General features: G+C 33.7%; 1 protein-coding gene across 5 annotated transcripts in view; it reads right to left on the bottom strand.

Annotated features, from left to right (window-relative positions):
• Window positions 1-27,396, bottom strand: part of Lcorl (ligand dependent nuclear receptor corepressor like) — a 141,529-nt gene that overhangs the window by 510 nt on the left and 113,623 nt on the right. The window contains exon 7 of one of the 5 annotated variants that reach the window (XM_077803429.1): window positions 18,440-23,241. The exons of 3 other annotated variants lie outside the window; for them this stretch is intronic. In XM_077803429.1, coding sequence (XP_077659555.1) covers window positions 18,440-23,241 — 4,802 coding nt within the window. Of the gene's footprint in view, window positions 1-18,387; window positions 23,242-27,396 lie in introns of those variants that run through there. One more of the 5 variants, XM_077803428.1, reaches the window with a different exon arrangement.

Below are 27,396 nucleotides of genomic sequence, written 5' to 3'. Positions count from 1 at the left end.
CTTCTTAACTGAATATAGTGAACTGTGCTTGTACGAATTGGGTAATGAGTTCACTCAGATAACACTGGTCAAAAACAGCCACTGCATATATGGATTATATCAGTATATATCAGAAAAGACATTATTTAACCTGGCAAGATTCAGTTCTTTAATTTTAATCAGGATCACAGCCACTTTGAAAAAAGGAATTAATATTTGTTGAATGCCTACTGTGTTCTCTAAGCACATTCACATGGATTATTTCATTTGAATTTTAACAAGTAAGGTGTGTATACTTAAACCATGAAAGTCTTCAAAAATTAAGCACAAACATGCCTGAGGACATACTGTCACCAGCCTGGAACGGGAAATACCAATCTTGTTCTTTCTCTTGCAGCTTGACTATAGCTCTAATAAGGCTGATAAACTATCCGTAGAAAAATAGTCCTTTTTTTTTTTGATGATAGAAGAGTGTAAAGTTGTCAAGCCTATCTGGTGACCAGTGCATGTCATGATACTCTGGTCACCTCTTTCAAAGAGCTTTTATGTTGATGGAGAAACTGGCTTATTTGGACGTTAGGTTGGTCATCTCTTCATTATTCCCTTATTCCACAAGGTCATGGGCACATTCCCACCCGTTTTTGAGTGTTGTTCCCTCCTCAGAAGCCTTGCCCTCTACTCTCTTTAACCAAAACTTACCCTTGCTTTTACACCTGACCCAAATCTCATGTCATCTCTGAATTTAATCATCAGTAATACTGCACTTTATTGTGAACTCTTCTAGGTTCTCCACTATCTTTGTGTCTGAATAGCCCTTGCAGATCTGAAGGAAAGGAGGATAACATTTTTATCTCTGGAAATAAACACATTGCTGAATACACAGTAGTTGCTCCATAACAACCAAAATCAATATTTAACACAGAAATCATAATGAAATGTCTGAATAGTACTACTCTTACAGAACCTTGCAAGTCCAAAGGGTGCCTCGTCGGCTCTGCATAATGCTCATGTGATCCCCAATCTTAAATATAGGCTTATAAACTATTCTGCAGAATACTGTAGACTTGTTGGTCACCCGAAAGACTTGACAACTTTATACTCTTATTGTCAAAACAAGACGTTTTCTATGATGATTTATCAGCCCCATTAGAGCTAGTACTCATGCTGCAAGGGAAAGAACTCATTTGACTGGGCTCTTTTAAGCTTTCTCAATTATAGCTGTACATCTATGAATCTATTAGTGGAGGATACTGAAGTGGCTAATGTGTAAGCATTTTGGCAGAGTTGGGTAATGGTAGACTCCAGTAACATTTTTCTGATTCCTCCTTGCAATCTCATGTGACTAATTTTGCTATTCAGTAACCCAAACCTGTTTGTCATGGCTTTACATTGCTGCTCTCCTCACTAGAATCTCCCTGGGCAAGTAGTTCCACTGAATGACAGAGTGTCAATTTGTTTAAATAGATACTATGCAAAATGACAGACTATAAGTTAGCTTATTCCTCATAAAAATAAATATCGAAAGTTTTAAAACAAAAGTTAAAACTAATATGAATAGGAACGTATTTTAAATTGTTACATGATCAAAGAGATCTAAAATACATTATATTCATTATTGTCAGAAATGTTGATTTTTGAAAAAAGTTACACTGGCTATTGCTAGTCTGCATATTTTTTTTGTTTTTTTTTTAAGCAAAAGCGTTTGAAGTACACCTTCTTGAGAACTCATGGCAAGTTACCAAAATGTATTACGATAGGTTGGCAGTTAAGCATATTAAGTATTAAACTTGAAAAAAGAAAATGAAAGCATAGAACACATCATGCTCATAAAGTATATGTTTCATTTGCTATTAATTTTGACAAAGGTGTGTGTCAGAATGCTAAGTTTTTAGAGTGGTGGTACTATAAATTTGGGTACAAAAACTCTATAGTGTTGCACAAAAGTATACATTTGGAGAAAATGAGTCTTGAAGTAACTAAATGTTACTATTAATATGCAGATTGATATGTTTAATTCAAATATCCTTAAGTTACTGGGTGTGTATTACTGATCTACTTAATTGGCAATTAAAATTTTCCTAGTTTAACTACTAAACTACCAAATTTGTGGTACGATGACACAAACTGGTACCAAGTCAAATATGACAATCAATTTTTCTTGGTGCAATTTTTAAACAATGTTTTTGGTCTTCTGCATATTTAAAAATAATGTTTGCAAAATGTTATCACCTCTACATAAAAAAATCAATCAGTACAAAATGTTATACAATGAAAAAAGTCTGTCACTGTTCTTAGTCCCTGTTTGAGGGCAATTATTAACCATTTTCTTCTAGTTTCTTCACGTTGAAATATATACATATTGTTTCAACTATGTCCTTCCTCCTATACAATTCTATGTATTAATCTGTTATCTTGCTTTTTAAAATAAAAATATATTTTGGATATTTCATATCTGCATAATAAATACTTGAGCTTTTAACAACTACACAGAATTCTCTGGAATTTCATCAGTCCTGAATTCACAGACTTTTCAGCTGTTTTAATTCTTTGCTTAAAATAGCAACAGTACATTACTATTTGTTTAAAAACATGTGCAAGTATATCTATGGAGTTGATATCTAAGAGTGGGAAGAGCTGGATCAAATTGTGCTTTAAAAATTTGATATAGTAGTTGCTTTATTCACAAGAGACACATTCCAGAACCTTCAGTGGATACCTCAAACCATGATAGTACTGAACCTTATATATACAATTTTCCCTGTATATACATACTTATGATAGTTTATTAAGCACAATAAGAAGTTAATAATAACTAATCATAGTATTATTACAACATACACTTTAATGGTGAGGGCTACTCAGTGACAAATGGGCAGGGAGTATATATACAGTGTGTATACATTAGACAGGGATGGTTCATTCTCTGGATAGGACAGAGTGAGATGGCATTAGATAAGTTGTTCATTTCTGGAATATTCCATTTAATATTTTTAGACTGTGATTAATTTTGGGTGACCAAAATTGGAAACCAAAAGAGATGGGCGAACAGGGCTATTTCATAGACTGCACCATTTTCTACTAACCAACAATGTGTGAAAATATTCTTCCCTCATACTCATATAAGACTCAAAAATCTCAAAAAGTGGCATGCTATTGTTTTAATTTGCATTTCTATTATGAGGAATACTTTCGTGTTTAGCATGAAATTACTTTTATGTTTAGCAGCCATTTGTATGCCTTTTCTGTGTTTTTTGGTTAGGGTTATGATCGTATTTCTTGTTAAGTAGTTCCAAATTCTTATGACTAGTTTACTTCCTCTGGAAACAGTTCTAAATGTTAACACAGTGGGAAATTACTGAATAGCTGTCATAGCCCAGCTCTATTCTGCAGATCAGTGTCTCCAAAAATCTACCAAATTGTAAGGTTCTTAAATGCACACAACTAGATAAGAGAACCTTCATCAAGTAGACAAATGCATTCCCCTGCTTATGATGCAGTAAGAAGTTATAAAAGGGTTATTGGTCTGCTGTATTTTGATGGCTCCTAAGTCCTACAAGGCTTAGATACAGGCCCATGCCACAAAGCTCTTCAGTCCTATGAAGACCTAGAATGTGTTCATCATGTCCATAATGACTGCAAACATGATTCCCTCAAATCCTTAACCAAGACCTAACTTAAATTTATTAGGAATACAAAAATGTGTAATGATGTTTGTCTCCAAGGGTTTGCAGCTTGGTAAGGAGGAAGAGAAAAGGTATTCATAAACCACCCAGTGTGAAAAAACAGCATGCAATAGATATGAGTAAGGACAGACTAAAAGATTGCAGAGAAGGGAAAAGTTGATTCTGGCAGAGCAGGGAGGCCAATGGGAAACATTTGAAACAGGTCTTTAGGGATGAGGATGTTATTAAATTGGGTAGAGGGAGAATTTGCAGAGCTTGAGTTCTGATCCTGAATCCAGCTGAGTACACATTCCTTAAACTTTAGAGATTTCAATTTAATTGGAAAGCGAAGACAAAGTCGCCACTTAAGGCTAATGTGACTATTAGACGAGTCCATGAAAAGCACTGACATGTAACAGTACACATGCTATTTAATAGCATCCCACTGACAGGATACTCTGCAAGGAAGTTATGTTTGTACTATTAATAAGAAAAAAATCAAATGGTGCAAGTTTTTATTGGGGATAAAATGAATATATGTAGGATTTGGTTCTGTAATGTCCATCATGTTAGGCTATTTCATATTATTTTTGCAGATAATACAATGATTTAATGTGTAGTCATAATCATTTCATTTTCAATCTCTGGGCTTAAAGTAGGTAAAAGGTAAAGAACCATAGGATCTACACAGGAAAACATGGTTGGCTAGGATGGCCATGAGGTCAGACATTTGAATAAATCTTTTTTCTCTATTGGCAACCTGAAAGTCTCTTTCTTCCTCTTGTCCTCTTCCTCCGCCCTCCCTCTTGCTCTCTCTTGCACATGCTCCCACTGTGTGATGCTGTCCACCATAAGGCCCTCACTAGAAACCAATCAGGCATCAGATTCTTGAACCTCCAGAACTGTGATAAGACTAGATTTGCAATTTTCTCTAACCAGTTCTAGGAAAAACTACTTAACACTAAAATTCTCTAAATATAAAGGGAACACAAAGATTGGTACACCACATACAGTATGTGCTTAAAAATAAGTGATATGATAGCATGGTAATCAGGAATTCATAAGAAAACATTCAGAATGGAAAGAATAGTTTTCTACTGGAAATGGTAACAATTAAGTGATATGACAGTTTTACCTGGATTTTTAGTTGAAAGAAAGTCATAGTCAAATCAAGGACAAAAAATCACTTTTAGAAATCAAATGTAAACATGATCCTTGGCTATGTAGGAAAAAACTTTTCCAGAATTTGTCAGTGAACTTGTGTATTAAATTAGTGCAACAAACAAAACTGTATCTCAAGCAGTACATTATGATAGACATTCAAATACCCAATAAATATATAAACACAATTCAGCTACCTTTATTTAAAAAAGAGAAATTTAGTATTGTAAAATTAAAGCCGTTAGCAAGTTGGTGATTTTAAAAGATGTCAACCAACAGTAGCAGCTGTGATTGAGAATGTTTTGGACAGGTTCCTATTTGCCTTCTTAGGAATTTAAGAATAATCATAATACTTTCACTTTTTCTGACATACCATCTGTATAGCAATTCCTCACCCATCCTAACTTCACCCTCTCTACCTGTAATTTTGCAGTGAATTCCCACTGTGCCTGTCCCATTGGATGAGCTCTAGCCAGTGGGAGGTTGGCTGGAGCCTGAGAATTTGCTTGGGGAAATCTGGATGGATGTGACTTGTCCCAGCTGATAGCCAGCTAACACAGACATGAGGAAGCACAGCTTAAACCAACTCCTGGCCTGATCTGCCAATCAGATTCACAAGTAAAATAAATGATAATTTATTTTAAAAGGGTGAGTTGTGGGGTAGTTTGTAATTTAGCATTGTTGGGAAAATAAATAACAGACCACCTCTTTTCAACTGGATCTTCACCATAATGTTTAAAGAAAGGCAAGTTCCTCAACTAGAGACTCCTTAATCTTTCATTTCCCTCAAGTGAACACTTCAGGAGCTGTATTACTTCAATGTTTATCCAGTACTTGCTACCACTATTTCCTACCTCCTTATTCCTTAAGCTATCCATATCTGGCTTCCAGTAGTTTCTTATAATGAAAATAGCACTTACTAAAACCACCAGTGATCCTCACTTCAATAAATCCTTAGTTGTCAACTTGCTTCCCTGGCAACATTCACTACTGTTACAATTTTCTCTGCTGTAAGTTTGTGTCCTCTCTGCCCCTCCAAATGCCTAGGTCGAAGCTTTAACTCCCAGTGTGACTGTTTTGGGAGACAAGGCCTTTAATTTACCTTAGTTAAAGTCATAAGTGTAGGTCTCTTATCTGATGGCTTTGGAGTCCTTAAAAGAGAAGGAGGACACTTCTGTGCGTGGCAGAGCTATTCTGCAAATCAGGAAGAGAACCATTACCAGACTCAACCCTGCCAGACCTTTATTTTGGACTTTCACTGTCCAGAACTGTGAATAAAGAAATTTCTGTTGTGTAAGCCATGCAGTCTGGCTATTTGTTATGGCGATCCAAAAAGACAAGACACCTTCCCTTTTTCATGAAACTCTTCTTTTGGCCTTTGGGACCAAGCATACTACTGTGCCTTTTCTTCTTGGAGTCATCCTATTCTAATTGGATAGTAAATTGGAATTTCTCACAGTTAAGCTGCAGGCTGCTGCTTCTTATTATTATTTGATATTCTCTCTATAGTTCCTCATCTACACTGTTTTTAGTCAGAAACGATACCCTAGATGTCTCAACTTCATCCATGGCTTATGTACTGCTTCTTAAACAAGTTTCCCTGTCTCCTCAACCTAAAACAGTCCCTGTCCCCCAAAATCATTACATCATCTACTTTAATTAACGGAGAACCTGCCACTGCCATATGATTTCTATTTTGTTTTTCTCTTCCACAAACACGAACTTGAAGAGAGATCTCTGCTGGTCTTGTTCAGAACTTTATCCAGCACTTAGCACATAGAAACTGGACAAATACATGTAGTAAGAATAAATCTGGGATTTCCTTTTCTCACCTTGATGAAGTAACAGGAACCAGATTTACCCTCTCACTATAAAACAGCTTAAGACAAAAATATATGAAATGATTTTAAGACATGGGATGAGAGAAAGTGCGGTATGACAGTGAATCCTAGAAGAAGAGAAGACAAAAGGTGCTAAAAAGTCTGCTCAGGCTTGCCACCTGGAGTTTCCTGGCTACAAGATAGGAAGGGGGACTCAAGAGGGTGTGGAAATACTGATCAAGGAGATGGAGTTTAGCATTCAGGGAGCCCAAGGTGGCTGCAACTTCTGGAGCAGAGTACATGAGACTGCTGGAGAGACAGAAGAGCTGTCTGGGGAGGGAAGAGACAAGCTACAAGGGTGCACACGCACACCAGGGCACTCCAAGGCTCGGCTCACATCTGTGCATGAATATTGATCTGCTGAACAGGGCACGAACATCCCAAAGCGGGAAAGGACTAGGTGAGGAACCTCTATAGGCCGTGCAGGACTGGTTATACTTTATGTTCCCACCATCCAGATGGTAGGTCCTCCAACACATGCGGTGTTTTTACAGTCCTCAAGTGGGCACTGGATTGCTTCATTACATGTGTCAAATTAACCCTAGAACAGGCTTTTCAATCTTGCCACCATTAAAATTGGGGACAGATAATCCTTTGTTTCCGGGGGCTGTCCTACACACTGTAGAATGTTTAGCACATTGACCACTATCCACTAGGTGCCTAAAATAGCACCTCTAAGTGTGACAATTAAAAAAAAAGTCTTCATATATTACCAAATATCCTCTGGAGCAAAATCATCCCTAGTTGAGATACAGTGCCCTAGACTAAAGGCTAACAATGCTTAAAATCAAGACTTGAAAGGATCAAAATTATTTCTGAACAGGTTAATATCATTCAAAACATTTTAAAGCATCACAAAAAATGCAGCCTGCAACAAGGTAAATTCACAAAATCTGGTGTCCCATCCAAAATTACCAGGCATGGAAAAAAATAGGAAAATATGACCCACAATGAGAAAAATCAATAAATAGTAACAGATAAAGAAATAACACACTAATTATAAAATTATGAAGTTAGCACATGTGAATGCTAATGTAGGTATTTTAAATATACTCCATAAGTTCAAGAAATTAAAAAAAAAACACATGACAAGATGAAGAAAAATGTTAGAGGTACAAAGAAAACTAACTTTGAACTTCTGCAGGTAACAAATATAATTTATAAACACTATACTGGTTGGGATTAATAACAGATTAGCAGTGTTCAAGAAATGGTCTATGACCTTGAAAATATGGGAACAGTGGTACCCAAAATGAAACAAAGAGAAAAGAAGTAAACAAACATGAGCAGAATATCAATGACTTGTGGGATAAAATATATGTGATTTAAATCACAGAAGGAGCCAGAAACATATTTGAGCAAATAATGGCTAAAAAGGTCCAAGAGTGAAGAAAACTAAAAGGTGTTCAACAAACCCCAGGCAGAGAAAGAATTGAGGCAGCCATGCTACGTACGATCCTTTATAATCAAACTTTGACCAGTGATGAGGAAAACAGAAAAGATACATCACAGACAGGATCAAAAATAAGAATGATGGCAGACTTAACTTCAGAAACTACAAACTAGAAGACATCTTTAAAGTACTAAAAGAAAAACATGGTCCAATCTGAAATAATTCATATTCATGGAAAATATTTTTGAATGAGAAAAATGAAACGAAGACTTTCAGACATATAAGGGCAAAGCTAAGTGAATTAATCTTCAGCAGGCCAGCACTACTGGAAATGCTCAAGGAAGTTCTCCAGATAGAAGAAAATGATTTCAGATGGGAATCTGGAATAAAGAGCACCAGGAATGGTAAATTTGTGTAAACAAAATTTATTTTCCATTTTAAAAAATCCCTGAAAGATGAATGACCGTATGCTAGAGTCTGGATATGGCCTAAGGGTGTCCCCAAGGGTTCCTGCACAGGAAGTTTGGTCAAGAGTGGCAGTGTTGAGGTACAGAAACCTCATGCAAGCATCAGAGCCCAGTGGGAGGTTAATTATGTCACTGGGGTCAATGCGGGGTGGGGGGGTGGGGGGATAGGGGTGGGGTGAAAGGATTAATCTAATTCTCAAAGGAAATCAGAGTTAGTTCTCACAAGAGTGAGTTGTTAGAAAGTAAACTTACTCCACATGGGTGCTCTCTTCCACAGTCATTTCCCTTTCTGCTTCTGTGCCATGTTGTGATCTAGCCACAAGGGACATTTATCAAAGGCTGAAAAGCTGGGATTGAACAATGTTGACTTTCAGCCTCCAGAACTGGGCTAAATAAACCTGTTTTGTTTATAAACAACCCAGACAAAAGAATTTTATTGTAGTACAGAAATGAGACTAATATCCACTTCTTCAGGTGAAAATAGTAACAATATACTGTAGGGTATATAAAATTTACAGGAGAAAAATATATGACAACAAGAGTGTATAGGCTTGGAAGAAGGAAACGCAAATATATGGTTGTGCGACTCTTAGGCTATCCATGAAGCGGCATAACGTCATTTGAAGGTGAACTCTGGTAAGCTAATGATATGTGTAACAGTGTAAACCATTTTTTTTTTAAAGAAAACAACTTTTTAAAGGGCAAAAGAGATTAGGTGTAATAATAGAATATACTCTGATCCAAAAGAAGTCAGGAAGAGAAAAAGTGATTAGGACAAACAGAAAATGGAGATAGGGCTGATTTAAACCCAACCACATGAACAGCCACATGAAACATAAATGGTCTATTAAAAGGCAGGGATTATCAGGTTGAATAAAAGTGCAAGCCTGCCTAAAATAATCCTCCTTTAAATATAAATACACAAAATGGTTAAGAATAAAGTTATGAGAAAAGATATACCACAATAACACTAGTAAAAAATTAGGTGCAATGACTACATGGTGTCAGATAAAACAGATTTCACAGAAGGAACTTTTCTAGAAACAAAGAGGTTCATTTCATAATGAAAAACGAATGAATTCATCAAAAGTATCTAAGAAGTCTCAATGTGTATGAACTTAATTATAGAGCTTCAAATTACATGAAACCAAATTTGAGAGAACTGAACGGATCAAGATCCACAGTCCAAGCTGCATATTTTGACAACCATCTCAAAAACAGACAGAAGTAAAATGAAACTTGATAAGGACAAAAAAGACTTGAACAACACCATCTTCCAACTTGCTTCACTGACATTTACATAACACTCCATTCTGCAGCTTCAGCCTTTATGCACAACATTTTCAAGAACACACAGAACATTTATTAGAATTTGGATAGATTCTGAGGCATAAAATGAATGTTAATCAATTAAGAAAGTAAAAACCATAACAGAATTAGAATTTTAAAACCATAACAGAATTAGAAATCAGTAACACAAAGATGTATTTTAAAACCATAACAGAATTAGAAATCAGTAACACAAAGATGTCTGGAAAATCCTCAAATTTTGGAAACTAAGCAACACTCTCAATAATTTGTAGGTTATAAAAATCAAAAGAGAAATTAGAAAACATTTTGAATTTAATGAAAATGAAAACACAGCAAAGCAAAATTGTGGAATACAGCTAAAGTATGTTCAGAGAGAAATTTATAACACTGTACTTATATTAGTAAAGAATTAATCTTCTTCCCATCACTACAACCAACACTCTACACTCTACACCACTGATTCTCAAAGTGTGGTCCCTGGACTAACAGAATAAACATCACTTGGGCCCTACCCATAGCTACTGAATCAAACTTTGTCAGTGAAGCCCAACAACCTCTTTTTGAACAAGCTCTCCTGGTGATTCTGATGCATACTAAAGTTTGTGAACCACTTTCTAAAATAGAACCATCCTCATCTGAGCCACCAAAATGGTCTACACCTCCACTCTTCACAATGCAGTTAGATCTTCAGAAAGAAAGAAGAGTCTGATAATATCACAGACTTTCCTTATTCTTTTACTTTTTTAAAAAAATATTTTTTAGTTATAGATGGACACAATACCTTTATTTTATTTATTTATTTTTATGTGGTGATAAGGATCAAACCCAGGGCCTCACATGTGCTAGGTGAGCACTCTACCATTGAGCAGCAACCCCAGCCCTCTACTCTCTTCTTTAAGAGCAATGAGAAGCCACTGAAAGTATATAAACTTCTTAGCATTGTTTACAAGGACATGCACAACCTATTCCTTTACTTTTCCCCAGTCCCCACTGTACTGAACAGTACTCTTCTCCAATCTAGGCACACCGTTCATGTCTTAGCCCTTTAACCTGTCAAGAAACCCACACATAAGCACTTTTTCACACAAAATCCCCCTTTGTGGAAGATCATTCCTATTCTCCTGGTTCTCTACCACTTGATCTAGTTAATTCACCCTCCACAGCTGCGCTTCACCAGCATTTCCTTAGGGCAGTCTTCCCTCACTCCTGTAACTTAACAATGCTCAGCTATTATACTAACATACAAATCATTTACTAATTACTACTAATTACATCTAATTATTAATTTATTATACCATTTACTAATTGAGAATTTAATAGATTTATGAAATCATTTACTCAATGTCTGTCTCTCCAAATAAATGTAAACCAGGAGGGCAGGAACTACACATTGTTTTGTGGCCCAGGATTCCCCATGTGTCTAGCATACTGTCTGACATAGTATGCTAGACATCTTTGAATGAATACATTAATAGAGTAAATAGAAAAGACTTTTAAAATTTAGCTTTCTATGTTTGTTATAACACAGAAACAAAGAAGGAAACAAATGAATTTCCAGGTGGCCTATAACAAAAAAAGCCTAGGTTCACCTTAAAAGAAAACAAACACAAGAAAACTGAAAAGTGGTAAGGTGAAACCATTAACACACCTACTCTGCTCTTTTTAAAAATAATTAATCTACAGGTGAATTTACTAGGCTTAATATTATGATAACTACAGAATTCTCAGCCCCACAATGATGAAAACTGTCTATTACCCACAAAAAAATGAGGGGAAGAAATGGTGATCTGAACTGAACTACAGATTTTGAATTCTTGAGAGGAGAAACAAGAGAAGAACACACCTACAGTACCAACTGCTGCAGAAGTTGAGGATCTCCTGAACCTATGAGTTCAAGACTGTGTCTCAATAAATAAATGAGAGAGAGAGAGAGAGAGAGAGAGAGAGAGAGAGAGAGAGAGAGAGAGAGAGAGAGAGAGAGAATATAGAATTAAGACTTAAAGGGGGAGAAAGGAAGAAGACTTGGATGTTGAAGCAGGTGGGAAGCAATGAAATCAATCTCTAATAGGTGATAGCTGCTGGCTAAGGTAGATGAGCGACAACTTACCTCAGATATAGATCTGGAGGCTGCAGGGAGAGAATAAAGATTTACAAAATAGAATAAATCTGGCCCTCATAGCTGGATAAAGATAGATATTGTCCCCAAGAGACAAAACAAAACAAAACAACTAATATGGCAAATAATTGTCTTGTGCTGGGAAAGGGAGTAGATGGGGTATTGGGGATGAACAGGATAGAATAATCTTAATGTATTTTTAAAGACAATATATAACTCATTTTTTTCTAGCCATATCATATCAAAATTGTAGTGATATAAACACGAGTTAGCAGTTTTCTTATGCAATGTGTCGGGTACTAAATATTTTAAATTTTGTGAACTTTAGGTCTCTGTTGGAACTTCACAATTCAGATTTTTAGCACAAGTAGAGCAACAGTTTTATTAGTACTCTAATAAAACTTTTTTGTAAAAGAAAAAAAAATAGGCCATGGACCAGACCACTTAATTTAGAAAATTAAATCTATGTTAGAAAATAGTTCTATACTCTGTAATCACTACTAGTATGGTGAATCAACCAGATTACCTTTCTTCAAGTTGTACTAATTAAGTTACCAAAGCAAAACCAACTTGAAATGTTTAGAGTGGTTCTTACGTTTCTCTAATATCTAACTCAATGTCTGGTAAATCAAAAGAAAAAGTATTCAATGATTGTTGAATAAACTGAATGGTTTCCTATGAAAGATATGGGATATTTAGTAAAACAGGATACCTTAAAAACACGGTAATGTTGACAAAGCAATGGAATACAAAACCCCATCAAGACAAAGATGATCAAAGTAGCTGTTTTATATTTTAATGGCATTATGGCAAAAGTTACAAACTTTTCAAAGCCTACAACTCTCCTGAGGAAATTATAATAGAGAAAAATTCAATTGCAAACAGAATAGATTTTAATTAAAATACCTAATTAGAATAATTAAAACAAAAAAGTTTTAATAGTTTTATTTATGACAATGACACTTTTATATGAAGTCCACATAAAAGATATGTTGATGAATTAATTTTATATTCAAATATCTTCATTTACTGAGTTAAGACTATGGCTACATATTTGAGGAGATACCGATTGATCTTATGTTTCTCTAAATTCACAGTCAGCTATTTTCTCATGGTTTGTACTACAGACAGTAAGACCTTCTAAACTTTCAGCTATCACAGCTCTCCCTCTCTTAAAATGAAAAAAAAAATTAATAAGGAAAAATAAAACAATGATCAGAATCTGATCATTCCTTTGAATGCAGAATGTTAATTTATGTACAAAAGGACCAAATCCAGTATATAAATCAATTTATATTTTGATAGTCATGTATATTCTTTCTGGAAGTATAATGATAAAAACAGAGAAACTTAGCAGGAAATTATATATAGCAGTGTTTCCAGTTGTTTCCCCAACTGCTCTATGGCATACAAAAAGTTGTGATACATAAAAAAAAGTTGGGGAAATACAAACTAACAATGCTAACAGGGCACTGGCAATCAGTAAGAAATGGATCTTATCCCATCTTGAACTGCTATACACAAAGCATCTTGGGGAGCTAGTGTCCCTTAAAATCCATCTTTGGGATTTTTGTGAAGTAAACTAGATTAAGGTGACTGTGAATCATCTAGAAATATTTTTCTATCAAAATTAGAGTATCATTTACTCTGTGCTTCATAATTTTTTCCATTAAATAACAATTATGATGTTGAATAACAGTACAGGAAGAAACTCCAAATTTTATACAATAATGTCTTAAGAATATTTTGTCCAATAGGTTGCTTGTACCATACAAATTTAAAGGAACATCTGTGTTCAATTTTCAGTAAATGTGGTAAAATGTTCATAAGCAGGACTGGAGAAGGATATATGGTCATTCTTGATTTTGGGTATTTGGAGTGTGGTGCTTAATGCCCATCAGTTATATACCTGTATGAAAACCAAATTATGATTGGAAAAATGGATATTCAGTCTTTCTGAGGGCAGAATAGAAAAGGAGAAGCTGACAAACTGAACAATATTTTCATAATCATCTTAGAATCTAATTCAAAGTAGCAATTAAATTCTGAATATTTATAAGAAAACGTAGCATTTTACATGAGCACTTTTAGTTTATTGCAATTTCAAGTCCATGTTGGGATATTTAGTCTTAAAGATTTTCTCATGGGTGTCCAAAAATCAGTTTATTTACTTCCAAATACTTACCAATTAGAAAAAGGCACATGTTTACTCAAGTGACTTAAAAGATACTGATACTAAAAAAGGTCTTTGTTATTATTTTCAATAATCATGTTTAATTTTAGCTCAGTATCACATCAAAAATGTAAAACTGACTAACTTCTCCTATTTCTGTCCTCTATCCCCAAATCTGTATTTTGTGCTACTATTAGAAAAGATAATCTAGAACTCAATTCTGATCATGTAGCTCCTCACTATTCAAGGAATGAAGGTTATATTCTTGACTTGATCTCTTTGTCCTTCTGTTATACCCACATGGCAAACCCAACTATTCTTATACCTACAGGACCTCCCACTAGGGTCCAAGTTTATATCCTTGCAGCTGAGATAAAACCCACACAGCCATACAATGCTGTATTTCTCAAGAGAGTTTATTTCAAACTCTATCCATATTTCCCAACACCCAATTCTCCCATACTTACTATTAGAGCACCTCTAAAGTCCTAGCAGATGAACTCTAATATCTCAACATTCTATTAATTACTGATTTACTTCCCTACATATCATTCCCATTATTCTCTCAAGAGAAAAGTGAACCTTCTGGCCAAGACTAATCTCCAGCAATGCCCCAGGTCCTCTCCCTGGTAATCAACTTGGTGGTGTCTCTTCTTTCCTACTGCTTGCCATCACATTTTTGAATAGTCAACCTTTTCCCCATTGGCTTTTTCCCAGTGACCCCCTAAACATTTTTTTAAACCCACCTTCAACACCATCTTACTCCAGTAACCTTTCTATCTCCTCTCCATTTGTAGCCATTTATATTTTTTGTGCTAATTTTAATTTCCTCTTTCTCCATTTAATTATAAAGCTCTGAATTAGACTTTGGGGTTCTGCTAAATCAACTAAGCTAATCCCTTGATTCAGTGAAACTGCTTCAGTCTCATCTCAACAACTCACATTCCCTTCTTAAAACATTTCCCTTTAACTCTCTCTAGGATTTCCTCCTTTACTTCTTAACTATTCTCCTTAGTCTCCTTTCGCATACATCTTTTTTTCTTTTCCCCTTCACACCTGGAGCTCTGAGATCCTAGGTTCTTTTAATATTACACTCAGTAATGTCTTCTAATGATGTAACTTAAATTTTTCTGACTCCAGATTTTCCAGCTTAGCTCAGGCCTCTTTCCTAACCCACAACACCTGCTTCCCAAATGTCATTTCTTGGATATTGCACTAGATACTTCAAATCTCTTATGTCTAAAACTGAATCCTCTGAGGATTCTCTTATATCTATCTCACTTAATGTTGATCTCTCCAGATGATCAAGATAAGAACCTAGATGCTATCCTTTATTTCTCTACTCTGTAAAACATTCTATTTTACTTCACAGATCTTTCTCAAATTTATTCTTTTCCATTACTCCTACTATTAGGGATTCAAACATTTTTTTTTCATTAACTAATGTTAACCTCAAAATTTGGAACATGTTTCCCCCTCAGTAGCTTTTTCTTTTATCATTCCCCACTCTCAAACTCAACCAATCCATGATTCCTATTTTATATCTCAGCTCTGATAAATCACTCAATTCTCCAAAAAGCCTACTCTCTTGTATCACCTAAATTTTCCACAAGCAGCTTACTCTGCCTGAAAACCTCCTTCTACCAGCTTTTCATATTTGGGCATCCTTTGTTTCCACTTATGTGATAACGTATAAATCTTTGCATTCAGTTTTCCTTACATGTTCCTACAGTTCACCTTTCTCTGGTCATGAGACCCATCCTCCTGCTGTGACTGGCTATTCATTTTTCTCTCCCCCATGAGACAGTAAGCTCCAGAAGAACAAAAACCATGACTAACCATTGTATTCCCTTAAAATATGCAATATCCTGCTAAAGTCATGAAGTACACTCTATTTATTGGATAAATAAATATTCTGGGTCTTGTTTTCTCACTTAGGGAAAATTCCAAACCTTCCATAGTGACTAAAAGTGTATTGCAGGCATTCATTAAATATTTGTTAAACTAAGAATAGGATGGAATTTCATTTTTCTTTCTCCTCTCCATGTCTACGCTTGATAAAGAGCAGTACAAACGTGGTAAAATAGAAATCTAAAAACTCCTATGTATTAAACTATGTCTGAACAGTTAATAAAAATGCATAAAATAAGACATTCATGGTAGAAACAAAACTTTTCACCATCAGAAATATTTCAAAATTCATTATATACATTATCCTAGGAAATTTTCTAGAAAAGTCCCATTGTTAAAATTTTATCTATTAAGTTTTCATTTACTATTATTCTACAAAGAAGAAAATCACACACAAAACTAATAATGATCTTTAGCGTCATTCCCAAAAGGTCAAAAAGAAGTATGGAATACCAACAATAATGAGAAAAAATAATATTATTAAAAAACACTTAAAACTCAGATAGATATAACGAATATTGCCATAAATACAACCGTATAAAAATAATGTCCTTGTTGATTAAAAAAAGAATGTTAAAAAATAAAAAAGGAAAGTTATCAGTAAAAGATAAATAAAACTTTAAGCAGAACAGGAATTAGTAATAGTAATTTTTAAAATAAGATGAAAAACAATTTTTTTAAATACCCAAAAAGAACTTTGAAATTAATTTCAAAAAGTCATAATTAGACAGCTTCAATCTTACTTCTTTAGGATGGGATCATATTTAGTGGGGTAAAAATCAGATTAAAATGAATTTTATATATAATAATTAGGAAGATACAATGCTTAAGAGGCTGAAAGGATAAAATACGGTTCTGTTGTAAAGTGAATTAAAGTAAATTACCTTTGGTAAACTCTAACAGCATGAAATGAGGATGATATAGAACATTAAAATGAAACTTCACACTTTATTCTTCATAAAAATACACACATTTTTAGGTGAATTATAAGCTTCTTCCAAAAATCACCAATCAGGTTTTTTCCCTGACATGGTATTTTCTATAATGTCATTTTTAGTTACTTTGAGGACAAGAAACAAAGATCATTCTCTCAATTTTGATTTATTTTTCCTAATGGAGATTTTATTTTGACTATCTTTGACATTTTAATCACTGTATGTTAAATATTTGAAATTTTAATCAATACATACTAGATATTACTGAAAAAGGTATTTTAAAGTTACTCAGTTAAATAAATGAATTTTTAGGCCCATAAAAATCATTAACCTATTAAAGAATTTAATTCTTCTTTTAATAATTTTAATATAAGACCCATACTACTTATTTTAGCTTTTAAAAAAGTTTTAAGTAGGTAATCAGAAAAAAAGCCACCAATACTTCCTCAACCCCCAAAACACACCACTAAAATATACAATGTAAAGTATTCTTAAATTTCCAAATGTAGCCTGGAATTCTTTCATGGCAAAGAAGTCATCAGTAAGCATTCACATACTTCTAAATATCCTGCATTATCCAGCACTTATTAATAAGCAGAGATGAAAATGGTCATATTGGCAACTAGTGTCCCTATCATACTTGTGCTAGGTTCCAAAGGTCCAAAGGTGCCCTGAAGCACCAATATCAGGTCAGTATAACTGAATAAGGAATATATTACTTGTTCAAGTGATTTGTTTGTATTCTCAATGTAGCATGAATCCTAACATGCATATGACTCTTCTTCTCTTACTAGGCTGTGGAAAGCACTTCTCATCTTTCTATTAGTGAAAATGAGCTCAATGTCTGATATTCAACAAATTTGCTAATTTATTGAAAAATATTGTTCCTATATTTTTAAAACAAGCAGTCTTAAATAAAGTAAGTTCCAAAACAGTACCAAATGGCATAACAACTTGATGGTGAATTGGAGACTGGTAGCCTAGGATTACAATACATTATAATCAACGAGAGTTTTTACTTTATCCTGCAAGATCTAATAGCTGTTATTTATTAAGAGAATGTATATATTAACATACACTGTAGCAAATTTTTAGTTATATGGTCATATTAATCTGGCAAACTGGTTTCTGATTTTATATTAGATCAAAAGCAAAAGTAGACAATATAACTTTTCTACTAATAATATATTATAAAGAAGCTTCTATGTCTCTACTAAATATATCTGTATGTGCTTGAAATCCCAGGTATATCATTAATGGGGGAAATGCATTGAAACATTTGGCAGCACCTAACTTCATGAGTTTCATACTAGGTGCCAAGAAATTAGGTTGTCCAAGTATTTTAGAAACAAATTAGAATGGAATCTGCTGTTTCTTTTTTACCTGCTAATTTCACACTTTACTCAAGGCACCTAAAATGAAACTTTAAAATTAAGGAGAGAAAAACTTACCTAGTTGGGATTTTGAAAAATAGTTTGCCATTTGTCCACTGTTGTAAGACTGTCGTTTATGTCTTTTTGTTGACAATTCTGTGGTCTTCCATGGTGGTCTTTTTCTTTTGTTCAGTTTGCTAAGAACTTGAGAACTATCGGAAGGATTCTTGTCAAAATTAACACATTTACTTAACTTACTGTTGCCAAGTTGGTCAGCAAATTTATCAGGTAAGGGACTATTTGCTTTAGTATTTTCTATTTCTTTAGCTTGCTTTTTAAAAGAATTTTGCCTAGCAGAATGGGATCTTAAAGTACAGCGCTTTGATTCATCTACATGTGTCAGATGTTTACTTCCACTGTCAACAGATTCAGGAGAGTAAATGATTGTATTTAGCTTAAAAGTATTTCTGTGTTCAAGATAATTGATCTTCCTCAAAAATATTCTACAATCTTTCAAGGTTTTTGACCTCCAATTATTTGGACATACATTTCCTAGTCTTTTTTCAAAATCTCTTTGGCTGCAGTTTGTTCCATTCTCCTTTGCTTCTGACTGAAATTTATCCTCTAAACTAGCATGTGTTTTGAAGTCAGGCATTGCCACCTTCTCTTGCAAAAAGTCATCCCTGATCTCAGGTGGCAAAATACACTGATTACCTACTGCGCTTTTTCCTTGGAGTGGGATGTCAGCATTTTTTCCCCCCTCAGTCTTATTTAAAAACTGGTTCTGGCAGAAAAATCTTAAGTTCCTCCTTTTAGAGTTCCAATCAACTGTTCCAAGATTGTGCAGCTTTCCCTCTCTTCTCCACCTTTCATGGTGCAACCTCTTAAACTCAGTCCTTTTCAATCTAGCTAGTGTTAAATTACTTTTCACATTTAAGAGTGGAGAACTAACCATCTTATGCAGTATATGCAACTTCCCTGATTTTGAAGGAGAAGAGAGTGCAAATTTTTTAAAGTGCTTTCTAAAGGGGTTGGTATTAAAATCACAATATTTGGCCCCTAATTTAATTCCCTTGGTATTTATTACTTCCAAAGGATTCCGAGCATTTGCTTTTCTAACTAGTGAAAGAGACTGTGTTTCTGTTGACTGCATAAACCAGGTACACAGTTCATTCAAATCATACTTTTTCTGAAAAAGCATTTTTACAGGTGAAACTTCAAGTTCTAAAAGACAAGTCTCCAATGGCTTGGCTACTTTGAAATTATTGTTTTCAATGTATTCTTTCTTTTTATGAGCAAAACTTTCAGCTTCATCTCCACTTACTCGCACCCAAGCATTTGTAATTTGCTCAAATCTATTGTTTAATTCCTCTAATAAGGAATCGCTTGAAGTAGAAGTAGCCCACCACCTGAGCAAAGAGTTTGATGAAATTATAGGGTCCAAGGATACTTCAGAAATGGGCATTAATTTGTTATCTTCCAAACACTGTTTTGCTTTCTTTGCATGTCTAGTTCCTGGGTTATCTTTGGAACTTATTTTTATCCTTGACTGGGCATGTTTTTTCTTCTGATTTTTGCCTTTCTGCATATGGGGTTTATATGATTTATGAAGCAGAGCATTTCTATAAATAAGTGAGCTAGAAGATGCTAATGAATGCAAGAAATGCAGAGATGGTTTTCTGTTCCTAATAGAATGTCTCAAAGGTACAGTAGCGACCATACTTTTTGATCCATTTTTAAATATGTCAGCTTCAGTGTGCCTTGTTTTATCCATATTATTGCATTCTTGGTCATGCATTTCTTCAGGCAGAGATTTTTCTAATATATTCTCCTGTTCTAAAGGAGGTAAGCAGCTGCTAATACTTACTTCTCTTTCCTGAGGTGAAACTCTATTAATAGTCACAGATATGCCAGAGATTTTAACTTTTGCAGGTCTACCAGGTTTCCTAATTATTGCCAAAGGTTTCTGATTTGGTCGAATAATGTTCTTAGGAGGCTGAGGTACCACACACTTGTTCTTGACAGGTCTAACATGCTCAAAGCCAGACCCCAAGGCCTCTGCTTGAGCAGTCAAACTTGATACAGCACTTACTCTTTTACTCAAGTCAATTTCATGTTCTCTAGTATTTCTAAGACTGTTATATTCAGTGGGAAAATCATCAACATTATTGTTTAATGACATAATATTGCTGTTTACACTTCCTTCGGAAACATGCCTTTTAGTTCTTCTTGACCTTCCATAAATAACAGTTACAGTAATACTCTTTTTATAAATACCCTCTTTTACTTCTGATATGAGAGATTCTGGGCTCTTCCTCTCAGCACTAAAGGATTCATTTTGGCAAATGGTGATGTCTGTTTGATCAGTTTTAGGTTTTGGCGGTCTTCCAATTGGTCGTTTAATCTGTTTCACAACTTGGGGACCTATTTTTTTAGGTCTACCTGGTTTTCTTTTAAAAGACGAATCAACAGCACTGCTTGAATTTCCCTTAGATTCTTCTTGTGGCTTATCCCTATTCAGATCATCTGTAAACACTGCAGAAGATTCTGCAGGTTCTTTTACACAATTGCATTTGTTTAGTTCTCTTTGAAGAGTATCAGTATCATGATTAAAATTGTAATTTTCAAACCTAGCATTTGGGATATCCTCATTTGCTTCTGTGTTTTTTCCAATTACATGATGTGTTACATGTTTCTCGGAAGGAGTATCAGCATTTGATTGCGAGGTACCAACTGAGGTCAATGTATATTTGACTCCTTCACTACTTTTAATCTCTGATAAAAACATGAGTTTGATAGGACTAGAATAGTTAGAAAAAGAAGAGCTTTCAATACCTTCACACTTTGTTGGTACATTTTCAAAACCAGAAATCAAACTATCTGTATCTAAAATAGAAGACTTTTTCTGATTATCAAGTCTTTTGTTATTCAAGTCCATTGGAGGTATCTTCGGACTTTGGATAACACTGCTTAATGACACTGCAGATTTTGATAAACCCTGCCCTTGGCATGTCATTCTGCTTAAAATAGGAGTCTTCTCTCCCTCAATATTTTGGTCTTTATCATCAATTTCTATCAACTTCTTAGAAACTTTATATCCTTCTGATAACGGCCCATTATTCCAAGACTTTTTGGCCATACTTATTGTATCTTCCAAACGCTCCACGACAACTTGTAAATTCGAATTCATTGCTATCTTGCTTAGATCTATATTCTGTGAGTTTTCAACCTGAATATTTTTCACTGCATCTTTTTTATGTGTGGAATCAGACACTCTTTTGGCCTTAGGGGATTTTTTGAAAACATAATTGTTCGTTACATATATAGAATACCACCCTGGAGGTACAATATTTCGTTTAGTTCTGTTCAAAAGTCCATCACTTCTCAAAGGAGTTTGAGTACTCTCTAATTTTGGATTCTCCCCATTATTTTTTCCAGCTGAAAATTTCTCCTGTGATTTTCTTATGCTTATTTTATCTGCTAAAGTTGTTTTATTAAAGTTTTCTGAAATTTCATCAAAAGCCAAGTTAGTTTCTATACTATGAAGAGGTAGTTGCAATGACTGAAGAGTATAATTTGGTGGACATGTTTCTGCATGATTCTTATCTTGAAAGCATTTAGAATTTTGTAAAGGCAGCACTTGGCAATGATGCAATTCTTCCTTGTCTGATGAAAATATCTCATCATTGTGCATCAATTTCCTTGAATTTTTTTCATTGTATTTTTTCCTCATAAAATTTCCATCAAGACTAGCAAGTTCTCTTTTGATCTGTAAAGACTGCCTTCTAATGATTGGTGAATCAGGAGAGTTATGCATTGCAAGTAAAGTTTGTTGACGCTTTCGAAATCTTGTCTGAATAATTTTATTTTCTACCTTTTTATCATGTTGACTGAGTAATTCCATAAAACTATAATCACTGGCCTTTGCATTATGCAAGAGAGATGTTATTAAATTTCCCAATTTAAAATCATTATCTGTATTACAATCATTGCTAGATAATTTTACAAGATTTGTAATATCTGTGGTTTCTATTGATTTTAATTTTTCATTAATGCGATCCATTAAATCTTGAAAAATTACAGCAGTTTCACCTTTTTCATAATTTGGAGTACAATTACCACTGGCATCCGAGAATAAAGAATCAGAGTTACTGGATTTTTTAGTTTTATGTAGTTTGACTTCATGGTCACCCTTGTTGCTGCTTATTTCTGCTGGTGTTAGAGATGGAGGCTGGTTAGTACTTGTTTCAAGTTTGTTATTTTCTAAGGCTGAAAGCTCTGAGATGACATCTTTCAGTTTTTCAAACCCTTCAGTCTGCACAGGTGATAACGGTGGGGGTGAGGGACTTCGAGATCTACACACATCTTTAAGATTGACTGAAAGATCACATACTTCCCTTGACAAAAGAGGACCATGAAAGGCTGATTTTGTAGAGTGAATGTTTGGTAACAGTCCAGAACAGCACCTGTGAGAATTGTAAGTATCTGCAATTCCTCTATTCATTACTGTTGTAATGTGTTCAATAGTTACAGTTTGGCAAGATAAACAATGTAATTCCTTAATACAGACTGGCAGAGGCACCAAACCTGGGCTTTGTCTTTCATTTGGTAAACACCCTCTTTCTGCCAGTCTATATTCACAACTACAGAACAGACCATGTAAATCATCTTCAAATAGAGGCTTTTGAGATTCTGAAGACACAGCACATGATGTATTACAACAGCAAAGAGAAGTAGCATTCTGCTCTTGGACTAGAAATTTCAACATAGCCAAAACTTGTTGCTGGTGATGTATGCACAAAGATTCCAAAACTTTGCTTAATGCTGATTTTCCTTTTTCCATTTTAGTAGCTTCCTCTGATTTTGCATCAACAGTTGAACTAAAAATAAAAATCAAACAAAAAAATGAATTACAGCAAAAACACCACGATAAGGAGTTATAATTTTGACAGAGTTTGAATAAGATATTTTGGTACTGCTGGACTCCTTCCTGACACCTACAGAGCTGCAATAATGACATCTTGATTATTGTTTAGCAAAAATATAAGGAAGCACAAATAACATAATGTCCAATGACAAAAGTATAGGAGTCAAAGCAAAGCCCTATTTTTGCAATATAAAAGCTGATAATTATACTTATATTTACATACTGGTAATATTTAGTGTTTTGGATATATTAACATTTAATGTAAAGAATTGAGAAGGAGTTAAAATTTTTGTAAAGTACACATTCTGTGAGTTATTTTGACAATTATCTATGTTAGTGCAAATAAGGAAAATAAAATGTAGGAGTATAATCTTATCTTTATTTAAAATATTTTTTCAAATGCTAAAAATGAAATTGTTAAGAAAAGAGAGCTATGTATAGTTACAAGGAAAATTAAGGAATTTAGATTTAATGTAAGTAACAAAATGTCTTTTCTGAGATTAAGCTGCATTTTTGCCTAATAAAAAAATAAACAACTGGAAGCTATTTATAAATTAAATCTATTTTTAATTGATTTAAATACTTCAGTAATTAAAGGAAAACTAAAGGCATTACTTACCTAATTATTAAGTTTCAAATGCAGGAAAATGCCCACTGCAGAAACTAATATACATCTAAGCTTAATGCCCAAATTGCTTATCAATTAATATAAGTCTATGAAAAAAATCTTTTTAATCTAATACCAGCAGCAAGAAGAGTAAATGTATTAAAAGAATTCTGTTTCAGAAAAGTATCTATTTTTATTAAACATATCACCAAACTCTGTACATGAAAATAACCTTTCTTTTGTGATTTGTTATGTATGTAGTTAAATTCCTGATTTATACAAATTTTATTTAGGGTTGGTATAGGGATATACTGATAGTGTTCCAACTGAAGAATGCAGTGTTTTAAATAAAAAATTATTATGTTGGTGTATTAATACAAACTAAAGAATTTTTCTTTTAAAACAAAAGGTGGAATTAGTATTATTTTGCTCCTAAAACTGGCATAACCTATTTCACAGGTAAATGTGCAATATTTCATTTAGATTTTATTAAAATAATTTGCTATAAAAAAGCCATCAAAGTGAAGAGAGATGTGAATTACAATAAAACTTCTTATGTCTACTGCTGCCTCCAGATAAATAAAGCATATAACCTCAGATTCTGAATTTTCCTTCTGTAAATAATTTGCTTTGTAAATTGTGTCATATTTGAATTGTACAATGGAACTGACTCTCAGGATTTAAAATCAGAAAGTTCAAAACAAGCGCAAAAGCATGAGGAAATGATAGGTATTAAATATTGATATACTCTTATCTAGCAAACTAAAACTTTGTCATAAAAGCACAAGAAAACCCAAAATATCCTAACAGATGCACTTCAACAGTTTCTAAAGCCACGTTATGTAGCCTATTAATCCTGTTTGTTAACTAATAATGAAAGGGAGGATGTTTGTTAGAAAAATACATTGCTCTGTATCTTAAAGATGAACATCCTTTTGTAACAGTTCCTGAAATGCTCCAAGGCATTTTTCTATCAATGAAGTTAAATACAAAGCTGAAATAATTTGGGGCTGTGGTTAGTAGAATGTGAGCTTAGCATGCATGAGGCCCTGGGTTCAATTCCCAGCATCATATAAGTATGTCCTTAAAAAGTAGGAACAATCAAAATGAACAACTAGGGTTAAGTAATCTAAATAAAAATTATAATTTCAATTTCGTTAAACTCCAAACATTATGAAAACCACTGATTTTTTTATAACCATTTTCTGACATTCCAAGGAAATCTATGCTTTAGAAGTAGAATTTTCTAATTCAGCTCATTCCTTTTAGTGATGCAAATTCATATATCCTGGTGGCCAATAATTTCCATCTGGTGTCTTATTAAGAATAGCTTTATATAGTTACCCATTTATCAGGGTGAATAAGTTTTCAAATTATAGAATTCTCCAATATACTTATTTGGCTTTAGTTTTTTTTCTTTTCCTGGTTTCTTCCATCTCAAAGAAAAACCTAATATGAGTAAGTTGAATATACACAAAAGTCTCCAATCTACAATTTTTTCCCAAGTGATTAGAGGCCCTAAACTTATATTTTTCATAGAGCCCAGGTTGTTCTTCATGTCAAAATTTCTTCTAACTTTTCCCTGTTTGACATATAAATGAAAACATCCTGCCTACTTTATGTTACTACCCATTTTCCCATTAGAAATTTATTTTTGAAATATTTCTTCAGAAAAAAGTCAATTTCTAATTTTAATAAAAATCCCTTCCTACAGGGAATCAAAGAAGTCAGTGTAGTCAGATTTTTCTTTTGTTTTTCTTTTCTTTCTTTTACTGAATGAGTAAATCAATCACACACCAACAGTGTTGTAAATTTAAGTGCAAAAGCATTGAAGTGCTTTACTACAAATTACAACCTAGAAACACGTTAACTGAACAATTAAAATTCATACAATCAGATTTAGATATATAACAACACAAAGTAGGAACAGAATTACAGTACATTTACAACACAAGACAGATACATGAATTCATTAGAAAATATTGTAATAAATAATTCATGAATTATAGTGCAATTGATTTATGCATAAATATAACTAATTGCCTAACAATCAGTTTATATTAACAAAATCTGTCAAAATCAAGGCAGCCACAGAGTTTTACTAAATTACTGCGACAATGGAAATACTGCAATTAAAAAACAAATACAAGTATTTGTACTGTAAACAACTAAAAAAATCAGTCTCACTAAAGTTAGTATACAATTTAATATAAAATTGTCATTAGCTACCAGAAATGGTTTAAACAACTTTACTGAGCAGTAGTTTTCTAAAAACAGAGGCACTGTTTTTTTCTTTTCCTTCTTTTTTATTTTAAATATAAAATACTTGAGGAACATTCAAATAAGTAGAAAGCACATAAGGGTTGCTTTCACTTTCATTAAAAGTCTGCTGAAACTGGATTTTTCAGAAAATTGTCAATTAAGTAGTAACTGGTAACTAAATTTATAAAGTACTTTGAAAGTTTAACATAAAGAACATCTTACTAGAACCACTGGGGAGAAGGGGAACCCATAAATTTCCCTGCCTTTCCTAGTTTGTATAATCAAAAAGTTAACTCAATAATAGAAACATTTTGTTTCTTTTAAGTTATGGGTTGATCATTACCTATAAACTATCAAAAAATATTTTAATTTACTATTTCTGACCAAAAATAAATAATACAAGTACTAAAATGCTGCAAATTAACTATAATATACCTATAAAACTACTGATCACTGTGAAGTCAATAGCAAAATGATCCCTGATTTATGAATCCTGTAAAGTTTTTGGTCAGGTCATCTTTTAAATGATATAAAAGTGTTCTGTAAATTTCCCTTTACTATAAACTTCTCAATCAATTTATTAATGTAAATATAGTGTGAGGAATAAAAAAGCTCAATACAATATAAATATTATGTAATGCATTCGAGCCCCCAAAGTTTTGCAAGTAAAATTCTGTATAAAGAGGTCAATAAAATTGTTTTGAAACATTTACTTTATCTTTAACTTTGTTTTTCAGTGGGGCGGGGAAGGGGAATATATTAAATAATCCAAGTCTGGCCCTCACAAAATATGGCTTAATTCTTTAAAAAGAAAGATGACCCTGACATCTGCTGTTTTGTAATCTATTATGTATATTTTCTGGGGGTTGGGGGGTGGGGAGAGTAAGAGGATTCATACCCTAGTATGCAGGTGACATTAACAGCTGAAAAGAATTCACTACAGATCTCAGATACCAAATAGCTACTAGATTGTGTATTTCCTTACTCATCAGTTACTTTAAATACATGTAAGCAGTTTTTAAATTTAATAGCTGAAACCTCTTTAGTATTACATGTATATGTGATTATTAAATACACATAAACACAAGTGTAAAAACACAAGTATTTGACAAGGTGCACTCATTTTTTAAATTCAGCTGTAAGAATTCCGTTTGAACTTGAAAAATCTGACTTAGAAAAATGATCAGAACCTGAATTTTAACAGAGAAAAGGGGCACTCAGAATTTTTAATGTATAAAG

The sequence above is a fragment of the Urocitellus parryii genome, chromosome 10, assembly GCF_045843805.1.
Source record: "Urocitellus parryii isolate mUroPar1 chromosome 10, mUroPar1.hap1, whole genome shotgun sequence".
NCBI classification, from domain to species: Eukaryota; Metazoa; Chordata; class Mammalia; order Rodentia; family Sciuridae; genus Urocitellus; species Urocitellus parryii.
The sequence above is the reverse complement of the archived record's forward strand: the minus strand, read 5'-3'. Positions and strand labels throughout refer to the sequence as shown.